This window comes from Chaetodon auriga, chromosome 17, assembly GCF_051107435.1.
Source record: "Chaetodon auriga isolate fChaAug3 chromosome 17, fChaAug3.hap1, whole genome shotgun sequence".
Taxonomy (NCBI): Eukaryota; Metazoa; Chordata; class Actinopteri; order Chaetodontiformes; family Chaetodontidae; genus Chaetodon; species Chaetodon auriga.
Genome location: NC_135090.1, coordinates 673,836 through 694,320, shown reverse-complemented (window position 1 = coordinate 694,320; position 20,485 = coordinate 673,836). Strand labels below are relative to the sequence as shown.

General features: G+C 41.4%; 1 protein-coding gene across 2 annotated transcripts in view; it reads left to right on the top strand.

The window, feature by feature from the left end:
• The window catches only part of abcf1 (ATP-binding cassette, sub-family F (GCN20), member 1), a 47,004-nt gene that overhangs the window by 25,997 nt on the left and 522 nt on the right, over nt 1-20,485 (top strand). For both annotated transcript variants that reach the window (XM_076753695.1, XM_076753696.1), the window contains 11 exons: nt 7,333-7,481; nt 7,569-7,652; nt 8,522-8,646; nt 14,302-14,414; nt 14,561-14,735; nt 15,190-15,264; nt 15,714-15,784; nt 15,864-15,896; nt 17,686-17,854; nt 17,935-17,999; nt 18,082-18,154. In XM_076753695.1, the coding sequence (XP_076609810.1) occupies nt 7,333-7,481; nt 7,569-7,652; nt 8,522-8,646; nt 14,302-14,414; nt 14,561-14,735; nt 15,190-15,264; nt 15,714-15,784; nt 15,864-15,896; nt 17,686-17,854; nt 17,935-17,999; nt 18,082-18,154 (1,132 nt within the window). The remainder of the gene's footprint in view (nt 1-7,332; nt 7,482-7,568; nt 7,653-8,521; nt 8,647-14,301; nt 14,415-14,560; nt 14,736-15,189; nt 15,265-15,713; nt 15,785-15,863; nt 15,897-17,685; nt 17,855-17,934; nt 18,000-18,081; nt 18,155-20,485) is intronic.

Sequence of the window (20,485 nt, the reverse complement as noted above, 5' to 3'; positions counted from 1 at the left end):
CCTATATACACTGCTCAAACAAGAGTTAGTTAGTTAAACCTCAGGGATATCAATCTATCCATTTAGGAAGCACAAGTGATAGTGACTGAATTACACCTGACAATTGCTCTCTCCTTCCTGACTGATCCTCCTTTGGTATTTTTGTGTTCTGTTAGTGTCCTTGTCACTACTGGTAGCATGGGGCGTAACCTGCAGCCCAGTCAGGTTGCACAGGTAGTCCAGCTCCTCCAGGATGGCACATCCATATGTGCGGTCACAAGAAGGTTTGTTGTGTCTCCCAGCACAGTCTCAAGAGCATAGAGGGGATAACAGGAGACCAGCTGTTACACAAGGAGAAATGGCCAGGGCTGTAGAGGGGCATCAACCCAGCAGCAGGACTGGTATCTGCTCCTGTGTGCGAGGAGGAACAGGAGGAGCACTGCCAGAGCCCTACAAAATGACCTCCAGCAGGTTACTGGTGTGCATTTTTCTGACCAGATTGTCAGCAACAGACTCCATGAGGGTGGCATGAGGGCCTCACATCCTCTCATGGGACCTATCCTCACAGGCCTGCACCATGCAGCTTGATTGGCATTCACCGGAGAACACCAGAATTGGCAGGTCCACCACTGGTGCCCCATTCTCTTCACAGATGAGAGCATATGTATATATACATATACACACATATATATGTGTGTGTGTGTATATACATGTATATGTGTATATATGTACACACACACACATATATACACACACACACATATACATATATACATATATATATATATATATATATACACACACACACACACGTGTGTGTATATGTATGTGTGTGTATATGTATGTATACATATGCTCTCATCATATATATATATATATATGTGTGTGTGTGTGTGTATGTGTGTGTATATATGCACAAGAGTTTGGGCACCCCTGGTTCAAATTAAAAGTAGCACCATCCAAATGTTTGGACAGCCTAAGAGTTTGGAACTCTCGTATGTTTTTGAAACCTAGAAGATTTAGCAGACTTGGAAGAGTCATCAGAAGAAAACCTTTCTTGGATCCTTACCTCAAAACTCAGCCTCAGAAGTTTGCAAAGGAACATCTAAACATACCTAATGCATTTTGGAAACAAGTCCTGTGGACTGATGAAGTTGAAAAAGAACTTTTTTGGCAAAGGTGTGTTTGGAGAGAAAAAGTGCAGAATTTCATGACTAGAACACTGGGATTGTTCTGAAATTGACCCAAGTCATCCATTACATCCCTCCATGATCCACAGATCCATAATAGTCCGACGAAAATGGTCTGGAAACATCAACAATGGACCACATGATCCACTTCAGTGAAGATACGTAGTCCATAACAAGACAATAATCCAGAGAAAATGGCATGCCATGTGCTTGTCTTTTGCTTGTTGTCAGTGTTTTCCCAGTTACAGCCTCTGTAAACTTATGCAGGAGGGAACTAGCTTGCCTCCAGTTACTCTTTGGAGTCTCAGGTTTCAAATTACACTTCACTTGACCAATCATGATCTGGGACGTGAAGCCTAGAAAGCAGAAAAACCTGATCCAGTTAATACCTAAGTATTTCTGCAGCCCTCTTTTAGCTCATTCTTATCATTTCATGGTACCTTAACTATTTTGGTTCAGTCTCAGTGCTGTGATCAGCCTGGTTTCTAGCAGCAGCCAGCAGCAGTTTTCAGTGGAACAATCCTTAGGTCTGTTCAGAAAATGTGGATATGTCTCATTGAAGGGATGCTGCCTGGCACAGGGTATGTATAACTAAATCATCAACAATTTCTGTCAACAGCAATAGTCTACACTTTCTGAAAGAAAAGAAAACCCAGCCAAGTTTTGGCAAATTCTCCATCCATACTCAGTGACATTGTTCTAGGTTCTACCACTGTCTCAACTGGAAAGAGTATATATAATGCATTTGAGGCACACTTTATTTCTTCAGGTTATATATTTGGAAATACCAGATCTCCTCCCTCTGGCTCTAATCTTAGTGCACCTTGCTGGGCAAACAAACTTGGCACTCAGATCTTTTCATTGAAAAATTTTATTTTGAAGTGTTGTTATACTGGCCAAGGAGTCAAGGAGGCAAATAAGCAGAACAGTGAGGTTTCCGTCTTAACTTTAATTTTCAATCTTACAAAGTACAACAATTCTGCCCAACAATGGCAACACCCTCAGCAACCACCTCAAGAAGAACCCTTTCATTGTGCATAGACTGCCCCTTCTATAAGGGTGTCTGCTCATCTAATTGGCTGCCTCATACCATTTACTCAGAGCAACACAGATATCTACACATTATACATATACAATAAATAACTACAAAAAACCATTACCGGAAATACACACCAGTCTCAATAATTACACACTCAAGTACACTAAATAAATACCAATGAATAATAAATACATATTTATTAAAATATGCTATGTCAATCTCTTGTGTGCTCATATGTAATTGCCAATCACATTAACATCTTTACTGGTAAAATATATTGTTAATAATACTGTTAATGGCAATTCGCCATAACAAGCAAATGGGTTAGTTAAAACCAAGGCTGTTATTATCAGTAGCTTGATTTTTTTTTTTTTTTAGTTGAATGCTTACCTTATATTTCTAATCTGTCTGTGGAAACAGAAAGCATCTCTTACTTGTGGAAGGCATCATATGTCCCACTTTTGCATAACAGGGCTCAGTAAAATGAGCTGAATAATATTCAACCAATTTCAAACTTTTATGTCTAGCTTAAGTGTTGGGGAAGCTGGTAAACAACCAGGTGCGAACATTTTTATCTCAGCACTCAGTTTTGAAACCTTCTCAATCAGGTTTTAGACTGGGGCATAATATTGTGACGGCATTATTCAAAGTTTCCAGTGACATTGCTAGTGCATTGGACAATAAGCAGGATTGTGCCCCACTTTTTATTGACTTGTCTAAGGCTTCAGTCCCACTTAAATAAATATTACTACTAATAATGGGACTCCATTTTAAAAGTATCCTATTCGAAATAACCTTGGTTTCTGGCGGGATGACAGGATGTGCTTTACATAACTCATAATAATAAACTGATAAACTCCCTTTTCCTTTTTTAAAAAAAAAAAAATGGAAACAAGGCTTTCTTCATAACCATAGAAAGTGAATTGTCCAGTCAACCTTTTCACCCATTCGCAACGATGCAGTCTATCATTCTGCCTTTAGATTCAGAGAACCTATGAACTGTATTAGAAGGTTGCATTGTAGTTGTAGAGAATGGTACTGCATTCTGTTTAATCTATACAACACCTCTTGGACAGCTACCTGAGTGTATCTCATGTCTCCGTTAAAAATCAAGTTTGCACTGCACTGGGTTCCAAAACTATTTTATTCTCAACAGTGTTGGGAAGGATACTTTTGAAATGTATTCCATTACAGAATACAGAATACTTGCTGAAAAATTTAATTTGTAACACATTCCATTACATTACTCAATCTGAGTAACGTATCCTGAATATTTGGATTACTTCCACATTGAATTGCATTTTATAAGTGTAGGAATGCAGCCATCAAATCCTGCTTACTAAACAGGCCTATTCTGGTGTATTCTTCTTTTCCAACTGACAAAATGTGTTAGGCCCAAGTCTCCCTGGAAGTGCAATATATTATAATTTGCTGTAGAGGAACAAAGACTATATGGGTATGTTAATGCAAAAGATGTTTTGCTTGGTTAAAAAAAAGAGAAGAATTGCCCGATTTTCCCTTTTCAGTTTCTTTATTTACTCAGCTGTTAAAAGTGGGAAAATAGAAAAACATAAAATATTCTATTTCTCTACAGAATTTGCTGTTACATCTAACATTTTTTTTTCACTGAGCGACTAAGTGCATAGGTGTTGCAACGTATCACTTTAAAATAAAAAGCACCAGAAGAAAACCTGCATTTTCCCTTAACTGTTTCTTGATTTTACAGGATAAAAACATAAGTGGATGATATGAAACATTCCATAAAAAATGTCAAGATTATTACAACTGACTATATTCACATTAATGTTCTTTCATTAAGAATGACACAAATACAAAAGAGTGAGGATTTTAAATAAAAATAAAAAGAAAGAAATCGTAAAAAATTGTAAGAAATTGTAGATAGTATTTACAGACTGTTTTGTACATGTTTTATTGCACAGCTTAGCGTCCAGACTATTGCACTGATTACTTGGAGTAGTTTTTATTGTACAGTCTGACAGCTGCAGGGAGGAATGACCTGCGATACCGCTCTTTCACACACTTTGGATGTAGCATCCTCTCACTGATGGAGCTCCTCAGTGCAGTGAGTGTGTTTTGGAGGGGGTGGGAGTCATTGTCTGTCATGGAGGACAGCTTGGCTGTCATCCTCCTCCCCCCCACCTCCTCCACTAGTTCCAGAGGGCATCCCAGGACAGAGCTGGCCTTCTTGATAAGTTTGTCCAGCCTCTTCCTGTCAGCTGTAGTGATGCTGCTCCCCCAGCAGATTACACCATAGAAAATGGCAGAGGCCACAACAGAGTCATAGAATGTCTTTAGTCATAGAAGGTCTTTAGGAGTGCCCCACGCACCCCAAAAGACCTCAGCCAAGAATAATGAGGTTGTCAGTGTACATGCATTGCCTGTGAATGCCTGTGAACCTATAAGACCAATATGTTTTGAGTCACCTACCTACATATTTGACCCACTTACTCTACATGTCAACACTCTGGTAAAGGCGGTTGTATCGCAGCAGGAGAGCCTGCACAAAGTGCTTATCTGTCATTTTGTTACCGTGTGGAGTGAAAATAAGTGGTCCCTGGCTGAAGAGCTGCTCGATGGGAGCACTTGATTGCAGAGTAGTATTGTACTTTAAGAAGAGGGCTTTGATCATTGGATACATGTTCAATGAAGCCAATGACTTGTCTGGATCTTGGAGATACCTCTGCACCTCTTCCTCCTCTGATGAACTTGTCATCCCTGCTGTCTCAAAAGTGAAGAAGTTGTCATCATCTTCTGGATCACCTCTGACTGCGGCATTTCCAGTGGTGCTAGCATCCTCAGAAGGCTCTGTATGAAGAAGACGAGTCTCTTGGACCACTGCTCTTTTCATGGCTTCCCGCTCTTCATCATCAAATCACCACAGCGTAAACTTTAGGATGGTGGAAGCTGCCATCCTTGCCTCATGGGAGGCCAACACCTGCCCAAATCGAGTGTCATTGGCTTTTATAACAGCTGACAGGATGTGGGTTGAGAACTGCACTTGCACTTGTCAACTTTTCAGCAAACTTGGCTTTTAGGCTGAGAATGGTGGGAACTATGTATCCAAAGCAACAGTTCTTTTCTCCCTGGAGCAGGTTGATTGAGTAGGCAAGTGGTTTCAGAATGGCTGTATAGTCTTTTAGAAACATTGTCTCTTGAGGATGCAGTTTGACCACTTCCAGCTGGTCACAGATTCCATTGAGCTGACTCTGTGAGAGACTCATTAACTTCTCAATTGCATGACACTCTGAGCTCCACCTAGTCACTGAAGGTACCACACATCTCATTTGAGCAATTTCCTCAATTCCATCGGCAGCGCCTGATGAGCAATGAGCCTTATTCCAGATTGCAGCACATTTTGACGTTGCACTTCTGTATAATTTTCAAGAAACACTCTGTGAGGCAACTTTGTCAAGATCAGTTGTGGCAACAAGATTCAAAGTATGCGCGGCACATCGATGGTGAGGTGGCAAAAAAAGTATAGCTCCTCCCAGTGACACGTGATTCCCATGAAACTCCTATGATGAGCCGTCCATATATCTGCTGTTGTGCACACGGTTTGAACATCCTGAAGAGTTTCAATAAGTGCCTCCCTCATACTTTGAGATCCAATTTCAATGCGCAGCATCAATGTTTTTCTGCACATGGGTGTCCTACCCCCACTAATTCCTTCAATCATCTTGTGGAATGGGGCATTCTCCACTAACGAAAAGGGCTGCACATCTGCAATTATGAACTCAAGAACCAAGCAGTTTACTTTCCTTTGGGTGATTGCTGAGGTGCTGAGTGTTGCTTGTTTGAGATTAGTTGTGGTGGGCATGGCACTTAAGCTTGGTTTAGGCTTCGGCGTCGCGGCGACGCCATACCTACGGCGTACACCCTACGCCGTCACTGAGCATTCGTAGTTCTGCGTCGAGGGAACGCGTTGCTCCGCAATTCACCGCCAAGCCGCTAGGGGGGTGCGGCTGTGTCTTTGTATGGTTTCGGGGGGCTCTTGCTGCCGCGAAGAGGAGTTGTAGAGGTGGTCGTACTTGCGTACCTCCTCGATAATTCTTTCTTCGGCTTGGTCCAGTTTTTCTTGTAGCTCTCACCACAGAAACTTTGAAAATGGCGGTGTTGTTGTGCTGCGACCATAGGGCTGCGACTGAACCGAAAATTACGTTCTGAACGGACCAATCACAGTCCTCGACGTTCACGTCACTACGCGTCGACGCGACGCGTAGTCAGGATTTTTTGGAGGCGCGCGTCAGGCTACGGCGTAGGGTCCGCGTAGGGGTCTGCGTCGACGGCGTAGGTACGGCGTCGCCGCGACGCAGAAGCCTAAACCAAGCTTTAGTTCACCACCATCATCTGATGCCATTTCTGCTCTTTGCAAGACACTGGAATGCTTCCTCTAAAATAAAGACAGACAGAAAGAGCACAAATTAATAACACTGAAATTGCTTTATGCTGGGAAGAATAAAGAGGACTATCGCAAGCCTATAAATTTGTAGGCTAAATACAGCGTCCTAAAGGTGCTGATGGTGACATTACACTTCAACGTAATCATTAAGCATACTCATAATAGTCATCTGTTTTAAATGCAATTTGTGAGTCTACTACGACCTAGGCTATTCAACATACCATGTTGCCACATCATGGCCTACATATTTCATACAGAGGAGGACCTGGCATGGAAGGAAACATAAGACAGTATCCTAACTGAAGACAGTAAGCTAACTGTAACTGCACATTAATTAATTAGGTAGATAGAGATAATCATAATATTTCAGAATTGGTGATGATTTCATTTCAAGTGCAGATAAAAAAAAAAAGCTGTTAAATCTGAGAAGCCCCCATCACCTAGGTATGTATGTACTCTCTTACACACTCGGAGTTTACAGATGGACTTCGTGGTTCAGTCTCAATGTACTGTCATTGCAGTAATTGTGCGTTTTCCTTTGCAATAAGGGATCAGTGACATTTCAGGTGCATTCAACTTCTATTTTTTATGCCCAAAAAAGTGGATTTGATAATCTGAATAAACTTTTGGATTGTTAACAACCTGCCTGATCATCTGACTGCTTTTGTTTCTTGACCAATGTCTGCGTTTCTCCTCCTTAACAGGTCTATGAAGAGCTGAGGGCAATTGGAGCTGCAGCAGCTGAGGCCAAGGCAAGAAGGATCCTGGCTGGTCTGTCATTTACTCCTGAGATGCAGAACAGACCCACCAAGAGGTTCTCTGGAGGGTGGAGAATGAGAGTCTCCCTCGCCAGGTATGCCCAGTGCACACTTCATGAATGGAACTGGTCCAATGTAAATCTGTTAAAGTTCTTTTTCACTCACACCATCTGTACACACAGAGCTCTGTTCATGGAACCCACTCTACTGATGCTGGATGAACCCACCAACCACCTGGACCTGAATGCTGTAATCTGGCTCAACAAGTATGAAGCAGCTTTTTGACCCCCTCCCACTCTCTGTGGTCACTCTCACCTTGTTTCAGTGCAGCTAAATTGACCATATAGTTGTTCTCTGTTGTCAGAAAACTGAAGAAGTATAAAGTTCTTTTTCATTCTTGTATTTGTACTTGTCAAAAAGAAAATATGTCAGCAAAACACCTCTAACCTATAAATGAATGATATAAGATAAGATAAGATAGACTTTATTTATCCCACAATGGGGGGAAATTCACATTGTGGGATAAATAAAGTCTATCTTATATAAATGTGGCTGCTGAAAAACGAACACTTTACTTCTGAAATGTTACTTGTGGACATGGAACACCAACAAAGATATATATATAGTGGATGGGCCGTCTGTATTTTTGGCCTCTGTTTTATAATAATAATAATAATAATAATAATAATAATAATAATAATAATAATACATTATATAGCGCTTTTCAGGGTACACAAAGACATTTCGCAAGAATAACAAATAATTACGTAATAAGGAAAAAGAATAAATAGGATATAGGTGGAAGAGACTATCAGGGATGGAAAGTAGTGTTGAACAGGTGAGTCTTAAATGATTTTTTTGAAAATGGAGAGGAGGAGTCTGTTGGCTTTCAGAAGTGAGTAATTTTTTGACTTTGATGACAGCCTCCAAACTTGTTACAACACACAATTGTTGGCACTCTTAAAACAGTCTTTAGTCTTGTTCATTGATGATCTGCTTCCATCTGCTACAGAAAGCTTGGTCATTTGGCTGCAGTGATAATAAGGCAAATGATTTGATATTGCTCTATATAGTTGTAGCAATTGTCTGTGCTGGTCTTTCAGAGAGATGTGTATATTCTCTTTTCCACTTACAGCTACCTTCAAGGCTGGAAGAAGACTCTCCTTATAGTTTCCCATGACCAGAGTTTCCTTGATGATGTGTGCACAGATATTATCCACTTAGACAACCAGAAACTGTACTACTACAGAGGGAACTACTGTAAGTATCCTTTTAGATTGGTGATATGTACTGTGTTTAAGATAACTCTTAAAATCAATTAATTTCCCACTAGGACTATCATTTGACTCCATTTTGTTTGTCAGCTTACTTTCCTGTTTTAGCTAAGAGTTAATTTTACCCAAGTAGGAAAATGTCTGCCTAAATGGATCTGAAATTCAGCCCACATTATTCTGTACAGTGCATTCAGAAAGTATTGACACCCCTTCACTTTCCCCATATTTTGTTATGTTAAATTCCTTTTTTCTCTCATCAATCTACACACAATAGCCCATAATGACAAAATGAAAGAGGGGTTTTAGAATTTTTTGCAAATGTATTAAAAATAAAAAACTGAAATATAGCATGACATAAGTATTCACAACCTTTGCTATGACACTTAAAATTGAGCTCAGGTGTATCCTGTTTCCACTGATCATCCTTAAGATGTTTCTACAACTTGATTGGAGTCCACCTGTAGTCAAGTCAATTGATTGGACATGATTTGGAAAGGCACACACCTGTCTATATAAGTCCCACTGTTGACAGTACATATCAGAGCAGAAACCAAGCCATGAAGTCAAAGGAATTGTCTGTAGACCTCCGAGACAGGATTGTGTCGAGGCACAGATCTGGGGAAGGGTTCAAAAAAATTTCTGCAGCACTGAAACATTGCATGCACACAAGTATTAACACCCTTTACTCAGTACTTTGTTAAGGCACCCTTGGCAATGATTTCAGCCTCAAGTCTTTTTGGGTATGACACTACTTGCTTGGCACACCTGTATTTGGGTTATTTCTCGGATTCTTCTCTGCAGATCCTCTCAAGCTCTGTCAGGTTAGATGGGGAGTGTCGCTGCACAGCTATTTTCAGGTCTTTCCAGAGATGCAGTCGGGTTCAAGTCTGGGCTCTGGCTGGGCCACTGAAGGACATTCAAAGACTAGTCCCGAAGCCAGTCCTTTGTTGTCTTGGCTGTGTGCTTAGGGTCGTTGTCCTGTTGGAAGGTAAACCTTCGCCCCAGTCTGGGGTCCTGAGCACTCTGGAGCGGATTTTCATCAAGGATTTCTCTGTACTTTGCTCCGTTCATCTTTCCCTCGATCCTGACTAGTCTTCCAGTTACTCCCAGCATGATGCTGCCACCACCATGCTTCACCGTAGGGATGGTATTAGCCAGGTGATGAGAGGTGCCTGGTTTCCTCCAGACGTGACACTTGGCATTCAGGCCAAAGAGTTCAATCTTGATTTCATCAGACCAGAGAATCTTGTTTCTCATCGTCTGAGAGTCCTTTAGTTGCCTTTTGGCAAACTCTCGACGGGCTGTCATGTGCCTTTTACTGAGTAGAGGCTTCTGTCTGGCCACTCTACTATAAAGGCCTGATTGGTGGAGTGCTGCAGAGATGGTTGTCCTTGTTGAATGATGGAGACCACTGTGCTCTTTGGGACCTTCAGTGCTGCGGAAATTTTTTTGTACCCTTCCCCAGGTCTGTGCCTCGATGCAATCCTGTCTCGGAGGTCTACAGACAATTCGTTTGACTTCGTGGCTTGGTTTCTGCTCTGATATGTACTGTCAACAGTGAGACCTTATAAAGACAGGTGTGTGCCTTTCCAAATCATGTCCAATCAATTGAATCTACAGGTGGACTCCAATCAAGTTGTAGAAACATCTCAAGGATGATCAGTGGAAACAGGATACACCTGAGCTCAATTTTGTGTGTCATAGCAAAGGGTGTGAATACTTAGTCATGGACAAAGTGTTGGTTTTCGAAAGTTTTCTGAAAGTCGCACACTTTTGGAGGTTTTTTGATAAAATAACCAAACCAGGATCATTTCAATAACTTAACACAACTAAAACAACTTTCCCTAAATTCAACACAAAATGCCACCAAAATGCTGTGGGAAATGAAAACTGCATGGTCAAAAGTATTGGCACCCCTTCACAACAAGTGTCTTTTGTACTGATAAAAGCACATTTCTCATTGTTAGAATCTTGTGTTAAGGTTATGGGTAGTCAACTTCAGCTCTGGTAGCTTTCCTGACAACTATCAGTCCATTTCTAAAGGACAATAAGCTCCAGTTGACTAACATTACAGTTCAATTGACTTTTATGGAAGGCATGATGTTTTCTCCTCAATATTTCAATAAATCAATCTTCTCCCTCGCCTTTTACTGATTTAAAGTGCCAGACGAAGCAAAATAGCCCTAGAGCATCTAAGCATGGTGCACCTTTCAGGGTATTCTTCATTCTTCATCCTCCAGACATAACCACTGGTCAGGAGGCTGAAAAAGTTCTAGTTTTGTTCCGTTGCTCTATAGAATTAACTGCCAAACCTTTTGTCACTCATTTATATGGTTTTGGTTCAGTATTCTGTTCTGTTCATGCCTATGCAACAGCAGTATGTATGGACGAGGAAAACGAGGTAGATTCATTCAAATATTTGAAAATCCTTGGAAAATACATCGTGCCTTCCATAGAAATCAATTGAACAAAGCCAACCACCAGGACAATACAGGTATGGACTGTGGAGGCCTCGTCTGCACTTCAGGACTGCTTTGAGCACACAGACTGGAGTGTGTTCAGTGAAGGGGCAGACCTGGAGGAGTATACATCATCTGTATTGTCCTACGTTCAGTTCTGCACTGATGCTGTCCTCCCTGTTAAGACCATCACAGTGTTTCCCAACCAGAAACCATGGCTGGACGGCACAGTACGGTCCCTGCTGAAAGCCCGGGACACCGCCTACAGATCTGGAGATAGGCTGGCTTACAGCAGGGCTCGAGCAGAGCTGAAGAAAGGAATTAAGCAGGCCAAGCTCCGGCATAAACAGAAAATTGAAGACCACTTCAATAACAACAACCCCCGGAACATGTGGAGAGGCATCAGAACCATGACAGACTACAAGTCCAGCACTCAGCTCGCCAGCCACGACCCCACTCTGCCTGACACCTTAAACAGCTTCTTTGCCCGCTTTGACACATCAGGCAGTAGAGAAGCTACAAATCTACCCAGGCTGGAGGAGCAGCACCAGCCCCTCGTCCTACAGCAGCACCAGGTGACATCCACCCTGAGGAGGATCAACACCCGCAAAGCTACAGGACCGGATAAGGTGTCAGGCCAGACACTGAGAACATGTGCTGACCAGCTAGCAGGAGTGTTCCTGGACATTTTCAATCTGTCCCTGCAGCTGTCCATGGTTCCTGAGTGCCTCAAGTCCTCCACCATCATACCGGTGCCTAAGAAGACGTCCGCCACCTGCCTGAACGATTACCGGCCTGTTGCCCTAACCCCGGTAATCATGAAGTGCTTTGAACGGATTCTTCTCAGGTACATCAGAGACTTCATCCCCTCGGACCTAGACAGCCTTCAGTTTGCCTACAGAGGGAATCGGTCTACAGAGGATGCTGTCTCCATCACCCTGCACACAGCCCTGACCCATCTGCAGCAGCCCAACACCTATGTCAGGATGCTATTTGTTGACTTCAGCTCAGCTTTTAACACCGTCATCCCAGACAAGCTGGCGCTGAAGCTACACGCGGTGGGTCTGCCTGCGTCACTGTGCCACTGGATTGGAGACTTTCTCACCAACAGGCCTCAGGTGGTGAGAATAGGGAACACAACATCATCCCCTCTGGTCCTCAGCACGGGCACGCCACAGGGTTGTGTGCTCAGCCCAGCCCTCTTCACCCTGTTCACACATGACTGTGCTGCCATCCACCCCACGAACACAGTCGTGAAGTTCGCGGATGACACTACAGTAGTGGGTCTCATCTCAGACAACAACGAGACCCACTACAGAGAGGAGATTCACCAGCTCACCCAGTGGTGTTCAGCCAACAACCTGGTTCTGAACACAGGGAAGACCAAGGAGGTCATTGTGGACTTTAGGAGGTTCAGGAAGACGGATCACGCCCCCCTCCTCATGGACGGAGAAGTGGTGGAGCGTGTGGACAACATCAAGTTCCTGGGCCTCCACATCACATCTGACCTCTCCTGGTCTATGAACACCTCCCGCCTGGTGAAGAAGGCACAACAAAGGCTTTTCTTCCTCAGGAAACTGAAATGGGCTGGACTTTCCTCTCGGCTGCTCATGAACTTTTACAGGGCCACGATCGAGAGTATCCTCTGCCTCAGTGTGACAGTGTGGTATGGCAGCTGCACGGCACAGGAGAGGAAACAACTGGCACGGGTGGTAAAAACTGCACAAGGCATCGTGGGCTGCCTCCTTCCTGACCTGGACTCTATATATGCAGGCCGGGTCAAGAAGAGGGCAAGATCCATCGCCACGGACCCCAGCCACCCGGGCCACAGACTGTTTGTACCGCTTCCATCAGGAAAGCGGTACAGGACTATACGAACAACCACCAACAGACTGAGGGACAGCTTCTTCCCCAGAGCTGTCACCCCCTGCAGCACCTCACACACACCTCACCACCCTGCAGCAACACCCACACACTCACCCCCCCCCCCCCCCCCCCGCAGTCACACACACACACACACCCCTTCCCCCGCCGTCTCACACCCCCACTGCCAAATACACATTCCCCCCCACATAGCCACACACAGTCACTCCCACCAATTGGAGGGAGAGACTGTGAGAACACTTCTTTTGCACACTCGCACCTCTGTGTACTTAACATTTAAGTATACACACTACCATTGCATTTTATGTATATTTACCATTGCATTTATGTATGTATATTGTATATACGTTTTAAATGCTGACTTTTTATGTCCTTTAAGTTTATCTTATTTGTGAATTTATGTTATCTGTGAGTTTATTTTATCTGGATGTGTTTCATCTTATTTTATTTTATCTTATTTTATTGTCTTTTCTTTTTCACACGGGGATGCAACGAAAATTTCATTGCCATGCTCAATGACAATAAAAGCAATCTTGAATCTTGAATCTTGAACTGTAATGTTAGTCAACTGGAGCCTATTGTCCTTTAGAAATGGACTGATATTTGTCAGTGATGCCACCAGAGCTGAAGTCTGACTACCCATAACCTTAACACAAGATTCTAACAATGAGAAATGTGCTTTTATCAGTACAAAAGACACTTGTTGTGAAGGGGTGCCAATACTTTTGACCATGCAGTTTTCATTTCCCGCAGCATTTTGGTGGCATTTTGTGTTGAATCTGGGGAAACCAATTGTTGTTTTAGTTGTGTTATTGAAATGATCCTGGTTATTTTATCAAAAAACCTCCAGAAGTGTGCGACTTTTGCTAGAAAACCAACACTTCTAGAGGGGTGCCAATACTTTCGTCCATGATCGTACATTTCGAACATGCGATATTTCAGTTTTATTTTTAATAAATTTGCAAAAATTTCTAATAACCCTTTTTCACTTTGTCATTATGGGGTATTTTATTTTTTATTTTTTATTTTATTTTAAAAGGTTGTAACATAATAAAATGTGGGGAAAGTGAATGGGTGTGAATACTTTCCAAATGCACTGTATAAACTTTTGTTGAAATTTACTATTTGCCCAGCAATTCTATGGTGTATTTTTGTAGCTCTCTTAGTTGGAATGGAGTAAACTTTCAATAATTACTTTGCTGAAATACAGAGACCTAATAGGAGATTACAAAAGCCCAGCAATGATTATTATTATGAAATGACTTAGTGCTTTTTTTTACATTTTGCTTTTATTGAAGTGACCTTCAAGAAGATGTATGTGCAGAAGCAGAAAGAACTGCAGAAACAGTATGACAAGCAGGAAAAGAAACTCAAAGAGCTGAAAGCTGGTGGCAAGTCAACCAAACAGGCTGTGAGTATGGCTGGTCAGGGTACAGTTTCATGAATCTAAAAGCTGGGCCCAAAACAAACAACCAGAATTTAAAGAAAAAACATTCTCTTGGTCTCATGTTGGTTTTGTGTCTGACACCATTTTTTTAAAGAAATGTTTCCTCTCAGGAGAAACAAACTAAGGAGGCCCTGACCAGAAAGCAGCAGAAGGGCAAGAAGAAGGGAGGTCAGGAGGAGGAGAGCCAGGAAGTCACAGAGCTGCTCAAGAGACCCAAAGAGTACACTGTCAAGTTCACCTTCCCAAACCCACCCCCCCTCTCACCACCCATACTGGGACTGCATAGTAAGAATATTTGCAGACTGCTGCATCAGCCCAGTGCGCAGGGCTATTTTTCAGAACTACACAGAAAGTGTTTTAGTAGTACAGGAGACAACTGACTGTCCCAAATATGAAATTGAGCTTGATGGGTGCACATGGATATATAGGATGTATATCAGATAACAGCAGCATTACATCCTCTAATCTGGCAAGGTACAATTTTTACAGACCTCTCTTCATTTTGTCAGCTGACAATAAATTCCATTTTGTTTGTTTGTTTGTTTGTTTGTTTGTTTGTGTGTGTGTGTGTGTGTGTGTGTGTGTGTGTATGTGTATATATACCAGAGTTACTGTTGCTTGTTTAATATCGTCATCAGGTCCTTGTGAGTGACACTAGTGGCGAATGAAAACATTTGGATTTGGAAACTGGCTTAAAATTTGTGCAACATTTTGACTTTGTGGTTTCTCTCCTATACAGGTGTTGACTTTGGCTATGAGGGTCAGAAATCCCTCTTCAAAAACGTGGACTTTGGTATTGACATGGACTCCAGGAGTAAGTATGCTGCTTCTATTATAATTTTAGAGTAACACTGAGAACGTTGAGGCAAATGCAACAAACAACTATAACATAAGTGGCATTGTTCACATATTTACCTGTGTATTTAATGTATCCATGGAGGGTTAAAAAGTATATCCACTAGGGGTCAAATCAGTACTGAATCACCCCCTTGTTGACACCAGAATATCTTTCTTGAGAACTACTGATTTTGCAATGCAAAGGGAAGCACTCAGGAGGGATGGTGTATTATTAATGTTAAGACCATTTCAGAAGCAATACCTGCTCCATCATATATTGGTTTCTCTGTCAAACTTCCATCCATTGTTGATGTGGTTTGTTCAGTCTGCTGCTGACCAACATCACATTATGATGTACTTTCCCCATCATTCGCTGTTCCCAGTGTTTATTTCAATTCTGACATGACTGCTTCTTCCTTCCTCTAGTTTGTATAGTTGGACCCAATGGTGTTGGGAAGAGTACCCTGCTGCTGCTGCTCACTGGAAAATTAAATCCTGTATGTGTGAAAATATTCAAAAATATATTTTGTGAAAAATGTAAGTACTGCTGAATTGACAGAATGTTTCTTTGTTTAGACTAAAGGTGAGATGAGGAAGAATCATCGCTTGGTGAGTAACTTAGTTGAATGACTCACTGTCACTCTATTGTGACCAACTATGGGTAGGGCCAGAAGCCTCTGGACACAGTGTCTGTAGTGACAAGGTTTTGGTCTGACAAAATATGTATTTTTCTTGCATTGATTTCCAGCATTGCCTTAACATGACCCAAGAGTTTAGAGCTAATGGTGGGGTGTAGCTGTCAGACAGATTCCTATAGCCTTTCAAGCATAAGATGTATTTGCCAGATGAAACTAGTATTCATGAAACAAAGTCACAGTAATTATGATAAAAGTAGCTGTACCAGTGTACCTCTGTGTTGATTGGAGAAGTTGGGCTGTTGACAGTTTGAGTGTGCTGCCAGCTCTTTTCAATAGAAAAAACTGTAGCTGTAGCCTGTTCAAACCTGCTGCTTGTAATATCAAATTGTGAGGTGGAGACACAAAGCAGGTATGCAAATGTATTTGTACATTATATCTTTGCCAAAAATGTCACTTGTAACTGTGTTTTCTTATTTGATCAAGGTTTTTTATTTTCTTTTTCATATTACAACACAATTCCATCAGAACAAGAACCTAAACCACTTCCTCCCATCCTATTCCTCAAATACCAGACACACACATTTTACTAGTACAGGTAATATACATAACCAGATTGCTATATATATATAAAGATAATACAAAACGAATGGGATGTGTAGAGTCGTGATGCTTATATCCCATTTTTAACAGATTTACAGTTAAAAATTGAATCTAATCGGAAAGCAGGAGGGCATGATGGAAAACAATCCAAGTTCGAGTTCAAGTTGAGAAGCTGCAAGTACCTATAAAAATGTGATGTGGAAATATTACATTTCTGTACTAACTGCTTGAAATAGACAAAACTGTAATCAATATAGTGATCAGACTGTAACCATACACTTTCAAGACCATGTACCAAAAGCTGTATCCATCAGTGGCGGAGCAAACATGGTCTTTTTGTGATAGGTGCAGCCTGCTATAGGCCCCGAAGGGAGGAGGATCTTCTAAACTGAATCCAGATTTTAACTGAGTGCAAAACGACAGGGCTGAAAGTGAAGCTAGAAATAGGCTGCATGAATGGCAATTTAGAAAACAGTAAGGCTTTCAAAGAGGTGGACCCAAGAGAGGCTTTCTGCAGAATTGTCCATCGGCTGATAGTGACAAAATTTCCTGTCCAGTGAAGCAGTATTCTAGGAATTTTTCAAGTCCAATGACTTCACCCCTATCACTTGCTATTTTATTCAAGCTACTGTCTATCTACATCTACCTGTAATTTCTTTATGTATACAGTGTGAAACTGTGTCTGCATCTGCCTGAACAAAAAATCATGGTCCAATACATGTATGGTGCAGTATCCCTGTTACTTATTTCAGTATTTTCTTTTAATATACATAATGGGCAAAAAATGAGAACTAGTTGTTGGACAACTGAACTCTCGCAATCCAGAAAGCCACAGCTAACATGGATGATGTACATTCATAGTGGAGCATTGGCAAATTTCCTCAGGGTGGAGTGGCCAATATCTGCCTAAACTGCCTTTAGATGTCACTCTTCATTGAGACAAAAAAAGGGCAAATCTAGGAAGACATTGACTTTCAACACAGATTGTTCATTCAGACACGAGCAGGGCTGCCTGTGGAGTTGTGTTCTGTTCTTTCTGAAATGTACAGACCATCTTTCACAGTGTGAACACATGGTTAGACGGAAAACACTTTTTAGTAACTCCAGAGTATTGTTTACATGAAGAAAAGCTGTAACTGGGGTGTTTTGTCTGCCTACAGAAAGTGGGTTTCTTCAACCAGCAGTATGCTGAACAGTTAAACATGGAGGAGACCGCCACAGAGTACCTGATGAGGAACTTCAACCTTCCCTACCAGGACGGCAGGAAGTGCCTGGGACGATTTGGCCTTGAGAGCCATGCCCACACCATTCAGATCTCCCAGCTGTCCGGTATGAACCTGAACCATTAAATTGTTGTGTACATGAAGGAGACATTTTCTAACATTGTGTTTGGATTTTATCTTTAATAGGTGGTCAGAAGGCCAGAGTAGTGTTTGCTGAACTGGCATGTCGGCATCCTGATGTACTGATTTTGGTAGGGGCACCAAGCCTTTTATCCACACTTTTGTACTACCAGAGTTAATTCAATGACTAATCTACTTCTTTTTCTCTCATAGGATGAACCCACCAACAATTTGGACATTGAGTCAATTGATGCCTTATCAGAAGCCGTCAATGAATACAAAGGAGGTAAGAAGACCGGTTTGGTATGCTCACTGTGTGCGTGCACCTTTTTGGTCTTACTGACCACTCAAAGCACTTGACAGCTTGAGCCTGCACTCACATACACATACACTGGAGGCAAGATGCCAACTGCTCATCACTCAGTAACATGATAGTATATTTTCAATGTCCTGTACACATGTTGAATAGGAGTACAGTGTTCTTTGAGGTCTATTTGACCCCAAGCTGTTTTAGCTCTATAAAACATAAGAAGAAATATGAACATTTAACACACTTGTTTAGGCTGTTTTGGCTGATGTGTTGAGGTCACTATTGTGGGTGATTTTATAATCTTCGAAAAACTTCCCTATGCTTTTGGGCCTTGATCTAACATAACCATACCTGTATTAGTGTCAAGAACCCCTGATAATTCTTACGACATAATTTCTTTGAGAACTTTGGTATTTCCCATGCTGTGGGGGAGGGTAAATGGGGAAAACATATGAGAGCTTGCTCAGCAGCCTTCTGAACCTCTTAGCAAAGGTTAAAGATCTTTTGAGATTTTGTCACAGCATTATAACGATAAAAGTGACAGAGGAGAATGTGTCTTAGACTGAGGATAATGTTGAGGAGCACCCTAATTGTGATTATTCTCTGACAAGAACGAGCAGACTCTGGTCTCTCTCTGCCTCCTAGAGTAGACATGTTACCTTCAAAAAATGGGCTGTTATTATACTATTATCTTCACTCTCCCAACTTGAATGACGGGAATAATGTTTTGCTTCTAATGTGCAAAGTTAATATGCTGACTATGTAAAGGTTTACTATATAGTGTGTGTATTTTCACATAGCACATACGGCAGCGTCAAACAATCCCTGACACAGTGCTCAAATTTACATTTTATTGGTGTTCTTTATAAATAAAGAATGAAGTATATGTTCCTTTCTTAGGATCTATTTAGGGCTGTAGTCAACCAAAGAAAATCTTGGCCAACTGAAATTCTACCTACTCCTCAACCAAACACATCGGTCGACAGTGGGAAAAAATTGCATGTTATTGTTTCTTATCTGATAGCCGATAAAATAAAGTAATTTTAAAATGTGCTACTGTGGATCTTATTCAGCCATCTCTCTTTGTCTGTAGTCAACACTCTGTAGTCTTGCTCAGTGTCTTGCCCACAGCACTATCTGATTTACGTGTCACAAGATCAGCCTTTAAACACTGAGGCTACTGTGCCACATATAGGCAAAGAGGAACAAATGCGTAGACTGAAGCTGCTCTGGTTGCACAATAAATAATGCAGTGTTGAACTTAAATGCTCTTGGAATATGATGAATGAATTATGAATGTCTATGTAGTAATGTAGAAATAAATTGACATTGTTATTGTATACAGCTTTAGTCCTGAAATACTGTTTTAGTTTCCTAATATGTAGTTAGGCTCAAAGTCAAAACCTAGGATTAGTAAACAAACCAAAAAAAAAAATCATTTGTACAGGGGGCATCGCACCACAGGGGCACATTTACTGACAGTACCTGTGAGTTCCTAGTATGTTATTAAGTATGATATACTTAAAATATAGTAAAACCCAGATGCCAAAATAATTGTACCATAATCAAATTATATTTTACACAGTGGCCCAGAATGCAAGCATTGGCAAACAAACTGTATACCATTTCCAGTTTTATGAAGTATTCCCAAGACCATGTAATAGTATCTTTTATAAAAGAATGTGTTGCTCAAAATAGTGAACCACACCCCGTCTGTGCTCGTTAACGACTGAGAATTTCAAACATGCCCCTTTCATACCCAATCATGACACTATCACCTGGTACCAGTTAACCTGATTATCTGTGGCATGTTTCAAAAGATTATTTTTTGTGTATTCCACAACATTCCCAGTCTTTGGTCCTAACTTGTTTGAATTTGATGCGGTAAAGCATTAAATGTGGCTCAGGAGATAGAACGGTTGTCCACCTCTTGGTGGGTTGGTGGTTCGGTCCCTGGCCTTGGCAGTCCACATGCCAAAGTATCCTTGGGCAAGATACTGAACCTACGCTGTTTTTCCCACTGCATAGGAAGTTAAAGCTGTGTATCTTGATGACTGAAATTGAGGTAAATCACAGATAGTTTATTTTAACGTACTCTCTTGTATTTTTGACTTGGTATGTCATAAATTCCAGAGTTCTGTTAGCAATCTACTTTTGCCATTCCCAGTATTTCATGTTTTGTATTTTCTTGGTGGAAATGAGCTTTCATAATGAATTCACTGCTAGCTATGTCTGTAATAAGCTAAATTTGGGTGATATCCTAGAATGTTTTGATCAGGCTCTATATTAAAAGTGTTTAGAGACATA